The sequence below is a fragment of the Oncorhynchus kisutch genome, linkage group LG28, assembly GCF_002021735.2.
Source record: "Oncorhynchus kisutch isolate 150728-3 linkage group LG28, Okis_V2, whole genome shotgun sequence".
Classification (NCBI taxonomy): Eukaryota; Metazoa; Chordata; class Actinopteri; order Salmoniformes; family Salmonidae; genus Oncorhynchus; species Oncorhynchus kisutch.
The window spans coordinates 36,639,803-36,657,131 of NC_034201.2; the positions used below are offsets into that span (position 1 = coordinate 36,639,803).

The following is a 17,329-nucleotide window of genomic DNA, read 5'->3' on the forward strand; positions in this document are numbered from 1 at the left end:
GTAGGCATTTAAGGTCACAGGTATGAAAACGTAGGACACTAAAGAGGCCTTTCTACTGACTCTGAAAAACACCAAAAGAAAGATGCCCAGGGTCCCTGCTCATCTGCGTGAATGTGCCTTAGGCATGCTGCAAGGAGGCATGAGGACTGCAGATGTGGCCAGGGCAATAAATTGCTATGTCCTTACTATAAGATGCCTAAGCGCTATAGGGAGACAGGACAGACAGCTGATCGTCCTCGCAATGGCAGATCACATGTAACAACACCTGCACAGGATCGGTACATCCAAACATCACACCTGCGGGACAGGTACAGGATGCCAACAACAACTGCCCGAGTTACACCTGGAACACACAATCCCTCCATCGGTGCTCAGACTGTCTGCAATAGGCTGAGAGAGGCTGGACTGAGGGCTTGTAGGCCTGTTGTAAGGCAGGTCCTCACCAGACATCACCGGCAACAACGTCACCTATGGGCACATACCCACCGTCACTGAACCAGACAGGACTGGCAAAAAGTGCTCTTCACTGACGAGTCGCGGTTTTGTCTCACCAGGGGTGATGGTCGGATTCGTGTTTATCGTTGAAGGAATGAGCGTTACACCGATGCCTGTACTCTGGAACGGGATCGAGGTGGAGGGTCCGTCATGGGCCGTGTAAGCTCAATCTCAACGCTGTGGTTTCAGGGAAGACATCCTCCTCCCTCCATGTGGTACCTTTCCTGCAGGCTCATCCTGACTTGACCCTCCAGCATGACAATGCCACCACGCACATAACGAGCAGTATTGCTGATTTCTTGCAAGACAGGAATGTCAGTGTTCTGCCATGGCCAGCGAAGAGCCCGGATCTCAATCGTATTGAGCACGTCTGGGACCTGTTGGATCAGAGGGTGAGAGCTAGGGCCATTCCTCCCAGAAATGTCCGGGAACTTTCAGGTGCCTTGGTGGAAGAGTGGGGTAACATCTCACAGCAAGACCTGGCAAATCTGGTGCAGTCCATGAGGAGGAGATGCACTGCAGTACTTAATGCAGCTGGTGGCCACACCAGACACTGACTGTTACTTTTGATTTTGACCCCCCCCCCCTTTGTTCAGGGACACATTATTCAATTTCTGTTAGTCACATGTCTGTGGAACTTGTTCAGTATATGTCTCAATTGTTGAATCTTATGTTCATACAAATATTTACACGTTAAGTTTGCTGAAAATAAATGCATTTGACAATGAGAGGACGGTTATTTTTTTCTGAGTTTAGATGCAGCCTTGTCCCAGATCTGTTTGTGCTCATACATTCTATCCTTAATGAGGGCAGACTTTGGCATGATAATGAGTGACAAGGAGTTGGCATGCCAGCATAAATAGACTGGATAGATGTACAATGACAGGTAGGCTGTCATTATAAGTAACAATTTGTTCTTAACTTGACTTGCCTAGTTAAATAAAATTTAAAATAAAAATTTGATCTGCAGATGTTTTATATTTATTGGTAGAGCCATGACTTCTTATAAACCCCATGACCTTTAATAACCTGATGACCTTTGACCCTGTGTGGCAGACTACTCCTGTGCCCTGCAAAGAGATATCCTGCTGCAGGGGCGCCTCTACGTCTCAGAAAACTGGATTTGTTTCTATAGCAACATCTTCCGCTGGGAAACACTGGTATGGACTTTAGTTTCCTTGACCATTCTCTACGCTGGGTTACTCTGTCCCTTAATGCACAATGTGCCAAATTGCCCTCGTACTTATGTATAGGCCATCTATTTTCTCTTAATAGATGGTATTTGACTTCAAATTAAAGTGATTTGCTTGGTTTGTTCCATATACTGCAGTATTTAAGCTACAGTCCAGGATTTGTGATTCTGTCAAATCAAATGTCTTATCAGAACCCAAAATATAAGCTTTGATTATTTCATGTTAACAAGCAACAAGAATGTAATCATACAATGTACATCTTCAAAATATGGTTACAACCATAGAATCTTTGATGCCAATGACTTGCAGCTAGAGCACTGTCTATCAATTTGAGTAGTGTTATGTTTCCCTCCTCTGTCTGGTAAAGGACCCCATTCTGTTGTTTTTCCAATCAGACTGTAGCTTTAATGATAACATCTTTCATTTGCAGTAGTTCTAGGCTTTTCAGGAGGGATGTTATCTGTAGTCTAACACAGTTTCGCGCTTTTCCTCTCCAGCTGACAGTCCGGCTGAAGGATATCTGCAGCATGACAAAGGAGAAGACTGCCCGCCTCATTCCCAACGCCATCCAGCTGTGCACCGACAATGACAAGGTCAGCACTGGACCCACACATGCATATATACACAGGCATGGACTATTGCCACTCCTATTTGTCATTTTTTTTGTTTGAGTCGAGAAAAATGTGTCCTCAGACCTGGAGGGAAGCCAAAGTCATTCCGCTACACAAGAATGGTAAAGCATCCTTTACTGGTTCTAACAGTTTACCAATCAGCTTGCTGCCGACTCTTAGCAAATCTTTTTTTTTTTTAAGAAGGGAAAAAAGTGTTTGACCAGACACAATGCTATTGCTCTCTAAACAAATGAACAACAGACTTTCAGCATGCTTATAGAGAAGGGCACTCAACGTGTACTGCACTGAGACAAATGACTGATGATTGGTTGAAAGAAATTGATAAGAAGATGATTGTGGGAGCTGTACTGTTAGATTTCATTGCAGCCTTTGATATTATTGACTATAACCTTTTGTTAAAATGTATGTGTTATGGTTTTAAATTTATTTCAACCTGCCGTATTGTAGATTGCTGTGAATCCATCTAAAATAACACTTAGGGCTTTCTTTAATGGAAGCATCTCTTTTTTTTTAAATATAAAAAAATGACCCCTTTTTCTCCCCAATTTCCTGGTATCCAATTGTTTTAGTAGCTACTATCTTGTCTCATCGCTACAACTCCCGTACGGGTTGAAAGTCAAGGTTGAAAGTCATGCGTCCTCCGATACACAACCCAACCAAGCCGCACTGCTTCTTAACACAGCGCGCATCCAACCCGGAAGCCAGCCGCACCAATGTGTCGGAGGAAACACGGTGCACCTGGCAACCTTGGTTAGCGCGCTCAGTGCACTCGGCCCGCCACAGGAGTCGCTGGTGCGCGATGAGACAAGGCCATCCCTACCGGCCAAGCCCTCCCTAAACCGGACGACGCTAGGCCAATTGTGCGTCGCCCCACGGACCTCCCGGTCGCGGCCGGTTACAACAGAGCCTGGGTGCGGCCGGTTACAACAGAGCCTGGGCGCGGCCGGTTACAACAGAGCCTGGTCGCGAACCCAGAGTCTCTGATGGCACTTCACCACTGCGCCTTCCAGGAGGCCCAATGGAAGCATCTCTAATGTTAAACATGTAAAGTGTGGTGTACCGTAGGGCAGCTCTCCTTGCCCTCTACTTGTCTCTATTCTCACTAATGACCTGCCACTGGCATTAAACAAAGCCTGTGTGTCCATATATGCTGATGATTCAACCATTTACGCTTCAGAAACCACGGCTAGTGAAATCACTGCAACTATAAACAAAGAGTTGCAGTGAATTTTAGAATGGGAGGCCGGTAATAAACTAGTCCTGAACATCTCTAAAATTAAGAGGATTCTATTTGGTACAAATCATTCCCTAAATTCTAGGCCTCAGCGGAATCTGATAATGAATAATGTGGCTATTGAGCAAGTTGAGGAGACTAAATTACTTGGTGTTACTTTAGAATGTAAACTGTCATGGTCAAAACATATAGATTCAATGGTTGTAAAGATGGGGAGAGGTCTGTCCATAATTAAGAGATGCTCTGCTTTTTTGACACCACACTCCATAAAGCAAGTCCTGCAGGCTCAAGTTTTATGTTATCTTTATTATTGCCCAGTCATAAGGTCAGGTGCTGCAAAGAAGGACCTAGAAAAAGTGCAGCTGGCGCAGAACAGAGCGGCACGTCTTGCTCTTCACTGTAATCAGAGTGCTAATATCAATACAATGCATGTCAGTCTCTCTTGACTGAAAGTAAGGAGCGACTGACTTGCATCACTTATTTTTATTAGAACCTCCGTGTTCAAAATTCCAAATTGTTTTCCATAGTCAACTTGCACACAGCTCTAACACACACTCTTACCCCACCAAACATGCCATCAGGGGTCATTACACAGCCCCCAAATCCAGAACAAATTCAAGAAAATGTACAGGGTTATACACTGAGTGTACAAAACATTAGGAACACCTTCCTTGTATTGAGTTGCAGCCCTTTTTGCCCTGAGAACAGCCTCAATTTGTTAGGGCAAGGACTACACAAGCTGTCGAAAGCATTCCATTCCCTTCCATCTCACATTGCTCAAGTGAACACCAAACCGGTGTTTCAAAAAACAGATAAAGCCACATCTCGACACAACGCCTCTCCCCCATGTGACCTAGATATTTTGTGTGTATGTACTGATACTTTTGTTTATATAGTGTATGTGGACACCTCTTCAAATTAGTGGATTTGGCTATTTCAGCCATACCGGCATCCCCAGCCGCGCCCTCAGAGCATGCGCAGACCAGCTGGCCGGTGTGTTTACGGACATATTCAACCAATCACTATACCAGTCTGCTGTTCCCACATGCTTCAAGAGGGCCACCATTGTTCCTGTTCCCAAGAAAGCTAAGGTAACTGAGCTAAACGACTACCGCCCCGTAGCACTCACATCCGTCATCATGAAGTGCTTTGAGAGACTAGTCAAGGACCATATCACCTCCACCCTACCTGACACCCTTGACCCACTCCAATTTGCTTACCGCCCAAATAGGTCCACAGACGATGCAATCTCAACCACACTGCACACTGCCCTAACCCATCTGGACAAGAGGAATACCTATGTGAGAATGCTGTTCATCGACTACAGCTCGGCATTCAACACCATAGTACCCTCCAAGCTCGTCATCAAGCTCGAGACCCTGGGTCTCGACCCCGCCCTGTGCAACTGGGTACTGGACTTCCTGACGGGCCGCCCCCAGGTGGTGAGGGTAGGCAACAACATCTCCTCCCCGCTGATCCTCAACACTGGGGCCCCACAAGGGTGCGTTCTGAGCCCTCTCCTGTACTCCCTGTTCACCCACGACTGCGTGACCACGCACGCCTCCAACTCAATCATCAAGTTTGCGGACGACACAGCAGTGGTAGGCTTGATTACCAACAACGACGAGACGGCCTACAGGGAGGAGGTGAGGGCCCTCGGAGTGTGGTGTCAGGAAAATAACCTCACACTCAACGTCAACAAAACTAAGGAGATGATTGTGGACTTCAGGAAACAGCAGAGGGAACACCCCCCCCATCCACATCGATGGAACAGTAGTGGAGAGGGTAGCAAGTTTTAAGTTCCTCGGCATACACATCACAGACAAACTGAATTGGTCCACTCACACAGACAGCATCGTGAGGAAGGCGCAGCAGCGCCTCTTCAACCTGAACCTGAACCTGAAGAAATTCGGCTTGTCACCAAAAGCACTCACAAACTTCTACAGATGCACAATCGAGAGCATCCTGGCGGGCTGTATCACCGCCTGGTATGGCAACTGCACCGCCCTCAACCGTAAGGCTCTCCAGAGGGTAGTGAGGTCTGCACAACGCATCACCGGGGGCAAACTACCTGCCCTCCAGGACACCTACACCACCCGATGCTACAGGAAGGCCATAAAGATCATCAAGGACATCAACCACCCGAGCCACTGCCTGTTCACCCCGCTGTCATCCAGAAGGCGAGGTCAGTACAGGTGCATCAAAGCTGGGACCGAGAGACTGAAAAACAGCTTCTATCTCAAGGCCATCAGACTGTTAAACAGCCACCACTAACATTGAGTGGCTACTGCCAACACACTGTCAATGCCACTGACTCTACTCCAGCCACTTTAATCATGGGAATTGATGGGAAATGATGTAAATATATCACTAGCCACTTTAAACAATGCTACCTTATATAATGTTACTTACCCTACATTATTCATCTCATATGCATACGTAGATACTGTACTCTATATCATCGACTGCATCCTTATGTAATACATGTATCACTAGCCACTTTAACTATGCCACTTGGTTTACATACTCATCTCATATGTATATACTGTACTCGATATCATCTACTGTATCATGCCTATGCTGCTCTGTACCATCACTCATTCATATATCTTTATGTACATATTCTTTATCCCCTTACACTGTGTATAAGACAGTAGTTTTTTTTGGAATTGTTAGTTAGATCACTTGTTCGTTATTACTGCATTGTCGGAACTAGAAGCACAAGCATTTCGCTACACTCGCATTAACATCTGCTAACCATGTGTATGTGACAAATAAATTTGATTTGATTAGATTAGATTTTTACCTGTTACTGACAGGTGTGTAAAATCGAGCCCACAGTCCGTAGACAAACATTGGCAGTAGAATGGCCTTACTAAAGAGCTCAGTGACTCTCAACGTGGCATTGTCATAGGATGATACCTTTCCAACAAGTCAGTTTGTCAAATTCCTGCCCTGCTAGAGCTGCCCCGGTCAACTGTAAGTGCTTTTATTGAGAAGTGGAAACGTCTAGGAGCAACAACGGCTCACCCACGAAGTGGTAGGCCGCACAAGCGTACAGAACGGGACCGCAGAGTGCTGTAGCGCGTTGCTCGTAAACATTTTGTCCTCGGTTGCAACACTTACTAGCGAGTTCCAAACTGCCTCTGGAAGCAACGTCAGCACAAGAACAGTTCATTGGGAGCTTCATAAAATCGCTTTCCATGGACGAACAGCCACACATAAGCCTTAGATCACCAAGCGCAATGCCAAGCGTCGGCTGGAGTGGTGTAAAGCTCGCTGCCGTTTAGACTCTGGAGCAGTGGAAACTCTCCAGTGCTCCAGAGTGATGTTTTTCATGGTTCCGGTTAGGCCCCTTAGTTCCAGTGAGGGGAAATCTTAATGCTACATTATACAATGAAATTCTAAACGATTCTGTGCTTCCAACTTTGTGGCAACAGTTTGGGAAAGGACCTTTCCTGTTTCCGCATGACAATGCCCCTGTGCACAAAGCCAGATCAATGCAGAAATGATTTGTCGAGATCGGTGTGGAAGAACTTCACTGGCCTCCACAGAGCCCTTACCTCAACCCCATCGAACACCTTTGAGAGAAATTATATCACCGACTGCGAGCCAGGCCTAATCGCCTAACATCAGTGCCCGAACACTATCAATGGAAATAGTCCGGGTGGTAATTTAATTAATTGTTCAGGAGTCTTATCGTTTGGGGTAGAAGCTGTCAAGGAGCCTTTTGGACCTAGACTTGGTGCTACGGTACCGCTTTCCAGGCGGTAGCAGAGAGAACAGTCTGAGTTAGGTGACTGGAGTCTTTGACCATTTTTGGGGCCTTCCTCTGACACCGCCTAGTATAGAGGTCCTGGATGGCAGGAAGCTTGGCCCCAGTGATGTACTGGGCCATGCGCACTCCCCTCTGTTGCGCCTTACGGTCGGATGCCGAGCAGTTGCCATACCAGGCGGTGATGCAACCGGTCGGCATGCTCTCAATGTATGTCGTTCTGTCCTTGAGCTGTTCTTGTCTATTAATGTTCTGTATTATGTTTCATGTGGACCCCAGGAAGGGGAGCTGCTGCTTTCGCAACAGCTAATGGGACCCTAATAAATTACCAAATAAAAGACCAAATGCTCACACAAACATATGCATGCACATACTATATATACACACATGCACAAGTAAATGTATATGTACATACACAACTATTGAACCTTTTTTATGACAGACAGATGGCTTTCCTATCAGGTTGGTGATATAGTATCCTAACCTTTTCTTGCTTCCCACAGCACTTTTTCACCTCGTTCGGCGCAAGGGATCGGACATACATGATGATGTTCAGACTATGGCAGAATGCTCTGCTAGAAAAGGTACGACTGTTACATGTATGACTGTTCACTTTTAATTCAAATACAACACTGTGGAGAGTGTATTGTTGCCAATTCAATCAAAGCTCACCTTTTCTCCCTTCTATCACTTCTCCCTCTTTCATCTCTCCTTTCTCCCTCTCTCTCTTTCTATCTATCTCAGCCTTTGTGTCCCAAAGAGTTGTGGCACTTTGTCCATCAGTGTTATGGCAATGAGCTGGGTCTGACCAGCGACGACGAGGACTACGTGCCTCCAGACGATGACTTCAACACCATGGGGTGAGTTTTGACCCCATAGTCACACACACCATCGGTGACCCCGGTGACCATGGGTAAAGCGCTGGCACCGTTCCCCGTGCTGATAACGGTGACCTACAGCTGTTGTGCTTCCCCGTGCTGATAACGGTGACCTACAGCTGTTGTGCTTCCCCGTGCTGATAACGGTGACCTACAGCTGTTGTGCTGATAACGGTGACCTACAGCTGTTGCGCTTCCCCGTGCTGATAACGGTGACCTACAGCTGTTGCGCTTCCCCTTGCTGATAACGGTGACCTACAGCTGTTGTGCTTCCCCGTGCTGATAACGGTGACCTACAGCTGTTGTGCTTCCCCGTGCTGATAACGGTGACCTACAGCTGTTGCGCTTCCCCTTGCTGATAACGGTGACCTACAGCTGTTGCGCTTCCCCGTGCTGATAGCGGTGACCTACAGCTGTTGCGCTTCCCCGTGCTGATAATGGTGACCTACAGCTGTTGCGCTTCCCCGTGCTGATTACGGTGACCTACAGCTGTTGCGCTTCCCCGTGTTTTAGGTATTGCGAGGAGCTGCCGGTGGAGGAGAACGACGTCAATGACGCCACCACCCTCGCCAAGATGCCAGACGTCAAAGGCGACACCAGCCCCCTGTTGTCCCGCAGAGTCTTCCCCGACAACGTCCTGCCCTGCCCGGGCATCATCGACCCTCTCCTTCCCGTGAGTACCAGTAGATATTAGACCAATTCTTTCTTTGCATCACCTACAGACAAAATGTATAGAGTGTTCTAGAGTCAGCAACTTAGTCAGCTAGCCCACCTCAGACTCTGCTACCCAAGCCTGACGGGCCCCAACACTATACATTGGGTTAGGGATGGATAGGGCCTGTTTTTACATCAATATCTAGGATACAGGCAGGGCTCAGTTATCACTAAATTGATCTCGAACTTTTTAAAGCTGAGCCATTTGCTTGTGCTCTGCATTGCAGTACAGTCACATCTGACAAAGATCAACTTCAACCCTGTCAAATATAAGACCGAGAGGAGAGATTATTTCACAGAAAAGAATAACGTTCCTTGAATTTTGTCTGAGATAATCATCACTGTCAAACACTCCCTGAAACACTTCAGCGAGCAGGCCTTTCTAATCAACCTGGCCGGGGTATCCTGGAAGGATATTGATCTCATCCCGTCAGTAGAGGATGCCTGTTTTTTTTTTTTAAATGCCTTCCTAACCATCTTAAATAAGCATGCCCCATTCAAGAAATGTAGAACCAGGAACAGATATAGCCCTTGGTTCGCCCCAGACCTGACTGCCCTTAACCAACACAAAAACATCCTATGGCGTTCTGCATTAGCATCGAACAGGCCCCGTGATATGCAGCTTTTCAGGGAAGCTAGAAACCATTATACACAGGCAGTTAGAAAAGCCAAGGCTAGCTTTTTCAAGCAGAAATTTTCTTCCTGCAACGCTAACTCAAAAAAGTTCTGGGACACTGTAAAGTCCATGGAGAATAAGAACACCTCTTCCCAGCTGCCCACTGCACTGAAGATAGGAAACACTGTCACCACTGATAAATCCACTATGATTGGGAATTTCAATAAGCATTTTTCTACAGCTGGCCATGCTTTCCACCAGGCTACCCCTACCCCTGTCAACAGCACTGCACCCCCCACAGCAACTCGCCCAAGCCTTCCCCATTTCTCCTTCTCCCAAATCCAGTCAGCTGATGTTCTGAAAGAGCTGCAAAATCTGAACCCCTACAAATCAGCCGGGCTAGACAATCTGGACCCTTTCTTTCTAAAATTATCTGCCGAAATTGTTTTCACCCCTATTACTAGCCTGTTCAACCTCTCTCTCGTGTCGTCTGAGATTCCCAAAGATTGTAAAGCAGCTGCGGTCATCCCCCTCTTCAAAGGGGGGACACTCTTGACCCAAACTGCTACAGACCTATATCTATCCTACCCTGCCTTTCTAAGGTCTTCGAAAGCCAAGTCAACAAACAGATTACCGACCATCTAGAATTTCACCATACATTCTCTGCTATGCAATCTGGTTTCAGAGCTGGTCATGGGTGCACCTCAGCCACGCTCAAGGTCCTAAACGATATCTTAACCGCCATCGATAAGAAACATTACTGTGCAGCCGTATTCATTGATATGGCCAAGGCTTTTGACTCTGTCAATCACCACATCCTTATCGGCAGACTCGACAGCCTTGGTTTCTCAAATGATTGCCTCACCTGTTTCACCAACTACTTCTTTGATAGAGTTCAGTGTGTCAAATCGGAGGGTCTGTTGTCCGGACCTCTGGCAGTCTCTAAGGGGGTGCCACAGGGTTCAATTCTTGGACCGACTCTCTTCTCTGTATACATCAATGATGTCGCTCTTGCTGCTGGTGAGTCTCTGATCCACCTCTACGCAGACGATACCATTCTGTATACTTCTGGCCCTTCTTTGGACACTGTGTTAACAACCCTCCAGGCAAGCTTCAATGCCATACAACTCTCATTCCGTGGCCTCCAATTGCTCTTAAATACAAGTAAAACTAAATGCATGCTCTTCAACCGATCGCTGCCTGCACCTGCCCGCCTGTCCAACATCACTACTCTGGATGGCTCTGACTTAGAATACGTGGACAACTGCAAATACCTAGGTGTCTGGTTAGACTGTAAACTCTCCTTCCAGACCCACATCAAACATCTCCAATCCAAAGTTAAATCTAGAATTGGCTTCCAATTTCGCAACAAAGCATCCTTCACTCATGCCACCAAACATACCCTTGTAAAACTGACTTTCCTACCAATCCTCGACTTCGGCGATGTTATATACAAAATAGCCTCCAATACCCTACTCAACAAATTGGATGCAGTCTATCACAGTGCCATCCGTTTTGTCACCAAAGCCCCATATACTACCCACCATTGCGACCTGTATGCTCTCGTTGGCTGGCCCTCACTTCATACTCGTCGCCAATCCCACTGGCTCCATGTCATCTACAAGAACCCCTTATCTCAGCTCGCTGGTCACCATAGCATCACCCACCTGTAGCACGCGCTCCAGCAGGTATATCTCTCTGGTCACCCCCAAAACCAATTCTTTCTTTGGCCGCCTCTCCTTCCAGTTCTCTGCTGCGAATGACTGGAATGAACTACAAAAATCTCAAACTGGAAACACTTATCTCCCTCACTAGCTTTAAGCACCAGCTGTCAGAGCAGCTCACAGATTACTGCACCTGTACATAGCCCACCTATAATTTAGCCCAAACAACTACCTCTTTCCCTACTGTATTTATTCATTTTATTTATTTATTTTGCTCCTTTGCACCCCATTATTTTTATTTCTACTTTTCACATTCTTCCACCGCAAATCTACCATTCCAGTGTTTTACTTGCTATATTGTATTTACTTTGCCAACATGGCCTTTTTTTGCCTTTACCTCCCTTATCTCACCTCATTTGCTCACATCGTATATAGACTTGTTTCTACTGTATTATTGACTGTATGTTTGTTTTACTCCATGTGTAACTCTGTGTCGTTGTATGTGTCGAACTGCTTTGCTTTATCTTGGCCAGGTCTCAACTGTTCTCAACTTGCCTACCTGGTTAAATAAAGGTTAAATAAATAAATAAAAAATTAAGAGTAATGAAATGTAACTAGCTAATAGCTAACTGCTCTTGTTCACATCTCCTGAGCACCCCAAGGTGGAGCCGTTGCTATGGATACTCACACATAGACTAGCAGAAGAGCATCCCTGGGAGTGAGGGGCAGAGACCAGCAGCTAATGGATACTAACAAAGGAAGGGCCTGAGTAGGGTAGGGCCTGAATGTTGCATGCATGGGTAGGGCTCAAGCTTAAAATTCATGCCCATGCAGACCCCTCCCAAGATCACACCAGTGGCATTTCAACCATATTATCCCTTGCTGAGCTTTCAATTTTACAAGTATGTAGGCAGTAGGTAGGGCAATGATCTGTGATTATGGTTTGACTTGACCCTTCGCTCATGACCCCCTCTTCCTCTGTAGTTTGATTTGGCCACCGTGGACGATTTCCCCCTGTGTCTCCCTGATGGCGAACTCCTGACCCTCCAGTTGCCGGGGTTGGACAACCGGAGCAGTGGTCACAGCAGTCCCGCCCCCTCACCCTCGCTGGACTTTAACGACAATGAGGACCTCCCTACTGAGCTCAGCGACTCTTCCGAGACGCACGACGAAGGTTTGGGTCTCTGAAACATGCACATGCGCGCTCACTTGCACACATGCGTGCATACACGATGACTCATTCACTCACTCACACACTCACACACTCACACACTCACTCACTCACTCACTCACTCACACACACACACACACACACACACACACACACACACACACACACACACACACACACACACACACACACACACACATACACACACACTCACTCACTTGCTCTCCTTCCTCTGTGTGTGTGCAGCAGGGGAGGTGCAGGCCTTTCATGAAGACCTGAATGGGAAGCAGTACATGAACGAGGTGTACGAGTTCAGCGTTGACAAGATGTACGACATCCTCTTCACCGAGTCCACCTTTATGAGGGACTTCCTAGAGCAGAGACGCTTTTCAGGTGACACCACAGTACCCAGACCAGTTTTACCTTTTAGATCTTAATGATGAAGATTACATGGACAGGGGGTGACCTGATCCTTGATCAGTTTTTCTCTCCTTCCTCCCTTGAGGTAAAATCCTTATCTGACATGGCTGGATTGGTAAAGTGGACACCACAATAACTCACAGATCAGGAAGGTTGCATTTTGAAAGAATTCAATGTGTGTCAGACTAAAACCTGGAGTAAGGAGTAAGGGCTGATCTTTCTGTCTGTCTTCACTCTTCGTCTAGACATCGTCTATCACCCCTGGAAGAAAGAGAAAGACGAGGCAGGCAACCAGACCAGAGAGATTATGTACACCGTCTCCCTCACCAACCCCTTGGCGCCCAAGACCGCCACTGTCACTGAGACTCAGGTGAGTGGAGCCTCCCAGTGGCAATGCAGGTCATAGAGGTTTTAAATGTTGTACATAGTTTGTTTTCATGCTTTGTTTGCGTTTGGCGTAACGTCACTACAGTCACTGTTATGATCACCTGTGTGTAATGCATTATGAATGCTATTACGGTTATGAATGTATTTACAGGCTGCTATTGGGAGCCACGGGTTGTTATGAATGCATTTACAGGCTGCTTTTGGGAGCCACAGGTTGTTATGAATGTATTTACAGGCTGCTTTTGGGAGCCACAGGTTGTTTTGAATGTATTTACAGGCTGCTATTGGGAGCCATGGGTTGTTATGAATGCATTTACAGGCTGCTTTTGGGAGCCACAGGTTGTTATGAATGTATTTACAGGCTGCTTTTGGGAGCCACAGGTTGTTATGAATGTATTTACAGGCTGCTATTGGGAGCCACGGGTTGTTATGAATGCATTTACAGGCTGCTTTTGGGAGCCACGGGTTGTTATGAATGTATTTACAGGCTGCTTTTGGGAGCCACGGGTTGTTATGAATGTATTTACAGGCTGCTTTTGGGAGCCACGGGTTGTTATGAATGCTTATAAAAAAATATTATGAATGCTGATAGCAATGTTATTATTATTGATTATTTATAGAAGGTACTAGAACATATAGAAAAACCAACACATTCACTTTCAGATGACAAATGGCTTAATGTAATTTTGCAGCCTTCCAATTGCCAGAATAGGCCTCTTGTTGTTTTCTGTTAACACAACTATTCCATATCTGTGTGGTTTAGACGCTGTACAAGGCCAGCCAGGAGAGCGAGTGCTACATCATAGATGCCGAGGTGATAGCACACGACGTCCCCTACCATGACTACTTCTACACCCTAAACCGCTATGTGCTCACCAGGGTGGCCAGGAAGAAGTGTCGGCTAAGGTGAGAGATTTCCCTCTATTCTTCCTATGATTGGAGATGGGGTGCTCCACTCTGTTAAAATTAGCTGTTAAAATTCCAACCAGGGTTGTGTTCAGTGGGGCACACTAGCAAAATGCTTTACAACGGAAGACAATAACAAGTGTTCTGATTGGACATGTTTAGGTAGTACCACTTCATTTCACTCTGTTTAAAAAATGTTTTCTCCCTACTGAACACAACCTTGATAATGCAGTACTTGACTCCTTGGGTGAAATGTATTCAAAATGTATTAAAAGAATAAGTCAAATTTAAGGTTGACCAAGCAGGTGTAATGACGGTTGAATTATGTGTGTGTGTGTCCTGCAGGGTATCCACAGAGTTGCGCTACAAGAAACAGCCGTGGGGGCTGGTCAAGGGCTTTATCGAGAGGAACTTCTGGAGCGGCCTGGACGAGTACTTCAGACACTTAGGTCAGTTGGACTATAGTTTCATCTAGAATATGAATGGTAATGGAGCCTGGGGTCATTCTTGGAGCCTAGTATTTGTTAGCCTGATCCACCATCCTGCCAGCTGTGCTCTCGTTTCACTTCACTTAATCAAGAATCCATGTAGCGAAACAGAATGTAAGCTCGCGAGATCAGGATGGTGGTGAGAGGCTAGGGATTTGTCTTTCTTAAAACATTTAAATCAACTGTATTCTCACTTGAGAAACTAGAATGAGTACTCTTTAGATGGTGCTTAATCACCAGGATAAATTATTTAAGTAAATATTTAACTTAAAGAATGAAGTAATTTACTTTACTTAAACCTGTAGTTTGCATGCCGGTCTGTTTCTACTTAAGTGGGTCCTTTGGTAGTTGCCTTGCCAACAACTCACAACAAAGAAGTAAATAGCAGAAACATACTGGCACCCTGGCTATTGAATCTCTCCATGATTTAGGACCCAGGTTCTGTGAATACCATACAGTGTCATACTGGTTGCATCCCTAATGGCACCCTATTCCCTATATAGTGCACTACTTTTGACCAGAGCCTTAAGGGCCATGATCAAAAGTAGTACACTGTCTAGAGAATAGGGTGCCATTTGAGAGAAACTGTGTTATGCAGCTTGTGAAATAAGCATAAATCCTTTCCTTTAACTCTTTCCAGAGCTGGAACTGAGTAAAGTGGAGGTGGTCCTGGTTGAGCCCCACAGACAGTCCCCCAAGGCCAGGGCTCTACGGGCAGGGGCGTTGAGGCGGCGGAAACGGCCCTTGATCCACCTGCGGCCCCCCCACATGGACGAGGCCCTCAGCCCCGTCACCACCCCCGAGGACGAGGAGGTCACCCACCACCATCGCATCAAACAAGTGGCAGGTCAGACTGACTGCTGATGACTGTTTGACTCAGAGTATGATGTACATTTTAGGACACCCTTAAGCCTCATGAGCAGCTGTGCTCAATTACTAATGAGTTTTCAATCAGACCTGGGTTCAAATAATATTCAAATTCTTAAGATGCTTGTGATTTGCGTTTTCCTGGCACAATTGCCACAATGTTTGTGTAACACTGCGCTGTAGATTTTCATAGCGATTGTCATCACAAAAACCTGTACTGTATCAGGGTTGTGAAAAACAAAAACGTTTATTACCTGCAGCTGTAATATTTGATTAAGGCAGGAATAAAGCATTAGGTATTGCGTGGCTTTTTGTATTGATCCAAAATGGTCACCTGTCTTCCTGCAGGTTCCACTCAGACCAGACACATCCCGGACCATGTCCCAGGGGGCCTAGCGCTCTACAGCGTCTCCAAGCTACTCCTCATCATCAGCTTTGTGTGAGTATCCTTCCACCAAACATTGACAATCGAATATATTTTCTTTTTCCCCCTCTCCTACTACTCTAAAGCAGAAAAACCCTGTCTTCTTGTCTGGTGGTGTGTGTAATTGTCCTCTCTCTCTCTCTCTCTCTCTCTCTCTCTCTCTCTCTCTCTCTCTTTCCCTGTCTCCATTCATGCATCCTATAGGATCTGTATAAGGTATTCAACTTTTTTCATAACACCATGTTGATTAGATATGTGTTTGTGTTTGATGGACTTGGTTCACCCCATACATACACTAGACATGAGTGTTAACATATCCTTCCTTTGCAGTAGTTGAAGGCATGCACATTCCAGGGGAATCCTGCTATCTTTAGTCTAACATAGATTTATGTCATCTCTACCTCTCTCTCTCTTTATTCTAAATATCTCTCTCTACTTTACCTCTTTCTCTCTTCTCTACATCTCTCTCTCTGTTTATTCTCTCGCACTCTCTGGCTTCACACTCTCTCTCTCTCTCTCTACTCTCTGTTTACTCTCTCTCTCTCTCTCTACTCTCTGTTTACTCTCTCTCTCTCACTCTACTCTCTGTTTACTCTCTCTCTCTCTCTCTACACTCTGTTTACTCTCTCTCTCTCTCTCTCTCACTCTACTCTCTGTTTACTCTCTCTCTCTCTCTCTCTCACTCTACTCTCTGTTTACTCTCTCTCTCTCTCTCTCACTCTACTCTCTGTTTACTCTCTCTCTCTCTCTCTCTCTCTCACTCTACTCTCTGTTTACTCTCTCTCTCTCTCTCTCTCTCACTCTACTCTCTGTTTACTCTCTCTCTCTCTCTCACTCTACTCTCTGTTTACTCTCTCTCTCTCTCTCACTCTACTCTCTGTTTACTCTCTCTCTCTCTCTCTCTACTCTCTGTTTACTCTCTCTCTCTACAGTCTAGTATTGCTGGTGTTTCTGAACATGATGCTGTTCTATAAGCTATGGATGCTGGAGTACACCACACAGAGTCTCACCTCATGGCATGGCATACGACCACAAGAAAGGTACTTCACACAAATACACTACAACCCAATTCCATACCAGCCCTGTGGAATGACTTTTGGAATTGTATGTTAGTCCGTTTTAGAGTTTAGAACATTTATTAAAGTGTCACTCCACAATATGACAGTAATTGACCAGACAAATTACAGATTAAAAACAGTGTTTGTGTGTGTTTCTCGCTCTCCCCTTCTCTCAGTAAACTGCCCCAGACCCAGATGGAGTGGGCCCAGCTCCTGGAGTCGCAGCAGCGTTACCATGACGACGAGCTGCAGAAGTGGAAGGAGATCATCAAGTCGTCTGTGATGTTGCTGGATGAGGTGAGACAGCCAATCAGTAGAATATTGATGGCCTTCGCATAACTGACCAATTAGGTCAGAGAAGGATTGTTCATTCATAAACTTTACCATTTGAGAATGTGTGTGTGTCA

At 45.9% G+C, this 17,329-nt stretch overlaps 1 protein-coding gene across 7 annotated transcripts in view; it reads left to right on the plus strand.

The window, feature by feature from the left end:
- Window positions 1-17,329, plus strand: part of gramd1ba (GRAM domain containing 1Ba) — a 110,120-nt gene that overhangs the window by 87,919 nt on the left and 4,872 nt on the right. For 5 of the 7 annotated variants that reach the window (XM_020464147.2, XM_020464151.2, XM_031807827.1 and 2 more), the window contains 15 exons: window positions 1,552-1,655; window positions 2,186-2,281; window positions 7,833-7,913; window positions 8,074-8,189; window positions 8,721-8,880; window positions 12,186-12,375; window positions 12,619-12,765; window positions 13,038-13,162; window positions 13,943-14,085; window positions 14,431-14,534; window positions 15,214-15,420; window positions 15,789-15,879; window positions 16,069-16,080; window positions 16,797-16,904; window positions 17,099-17,219. In XM_020464147.2, coding sequence (XP_020319736.1) covers window positions 1,552-1,655; window positions 2,186-2,281; window positions 7,833-7,913; window positions 8,074-8,189; window positions 8,721-8,880; window positions 12,186-12,375; window positions 12,619-12,765; window positions 13,038-13,162; window positions 13,943-14,085; window positions 14,431-14,534; window positions 15,214-15,420; window positions 15,789-15,879; window positions 16,069-16,080; window positions 16,797-16,904; window positions 17,099-17,219 — 1,805 coding nt within the window. The remainder of the gene's footprint in view (window positions 1-1,551; window positions 1,656-2,185; window positions 2,282-7,832; window positions 7,914-8,073; window positions 8,190-8,720; window positions 8,881-12,185; window positions 12,376-12,618; window positions 12,766-13,037; window positions 13,163-13,942; window positions 14,086-14,430; window positions 14,535-15,213; window positions 15,421-15,788; window positions 15,880-16,068; window positions 16,081-16,796; window positions 16,905-17,098; window positions 17,220-17,329) is intronic. The other 2 variants (XM_020464149.2, XM_031807828.1) reach the window with 1 other exon arrangement.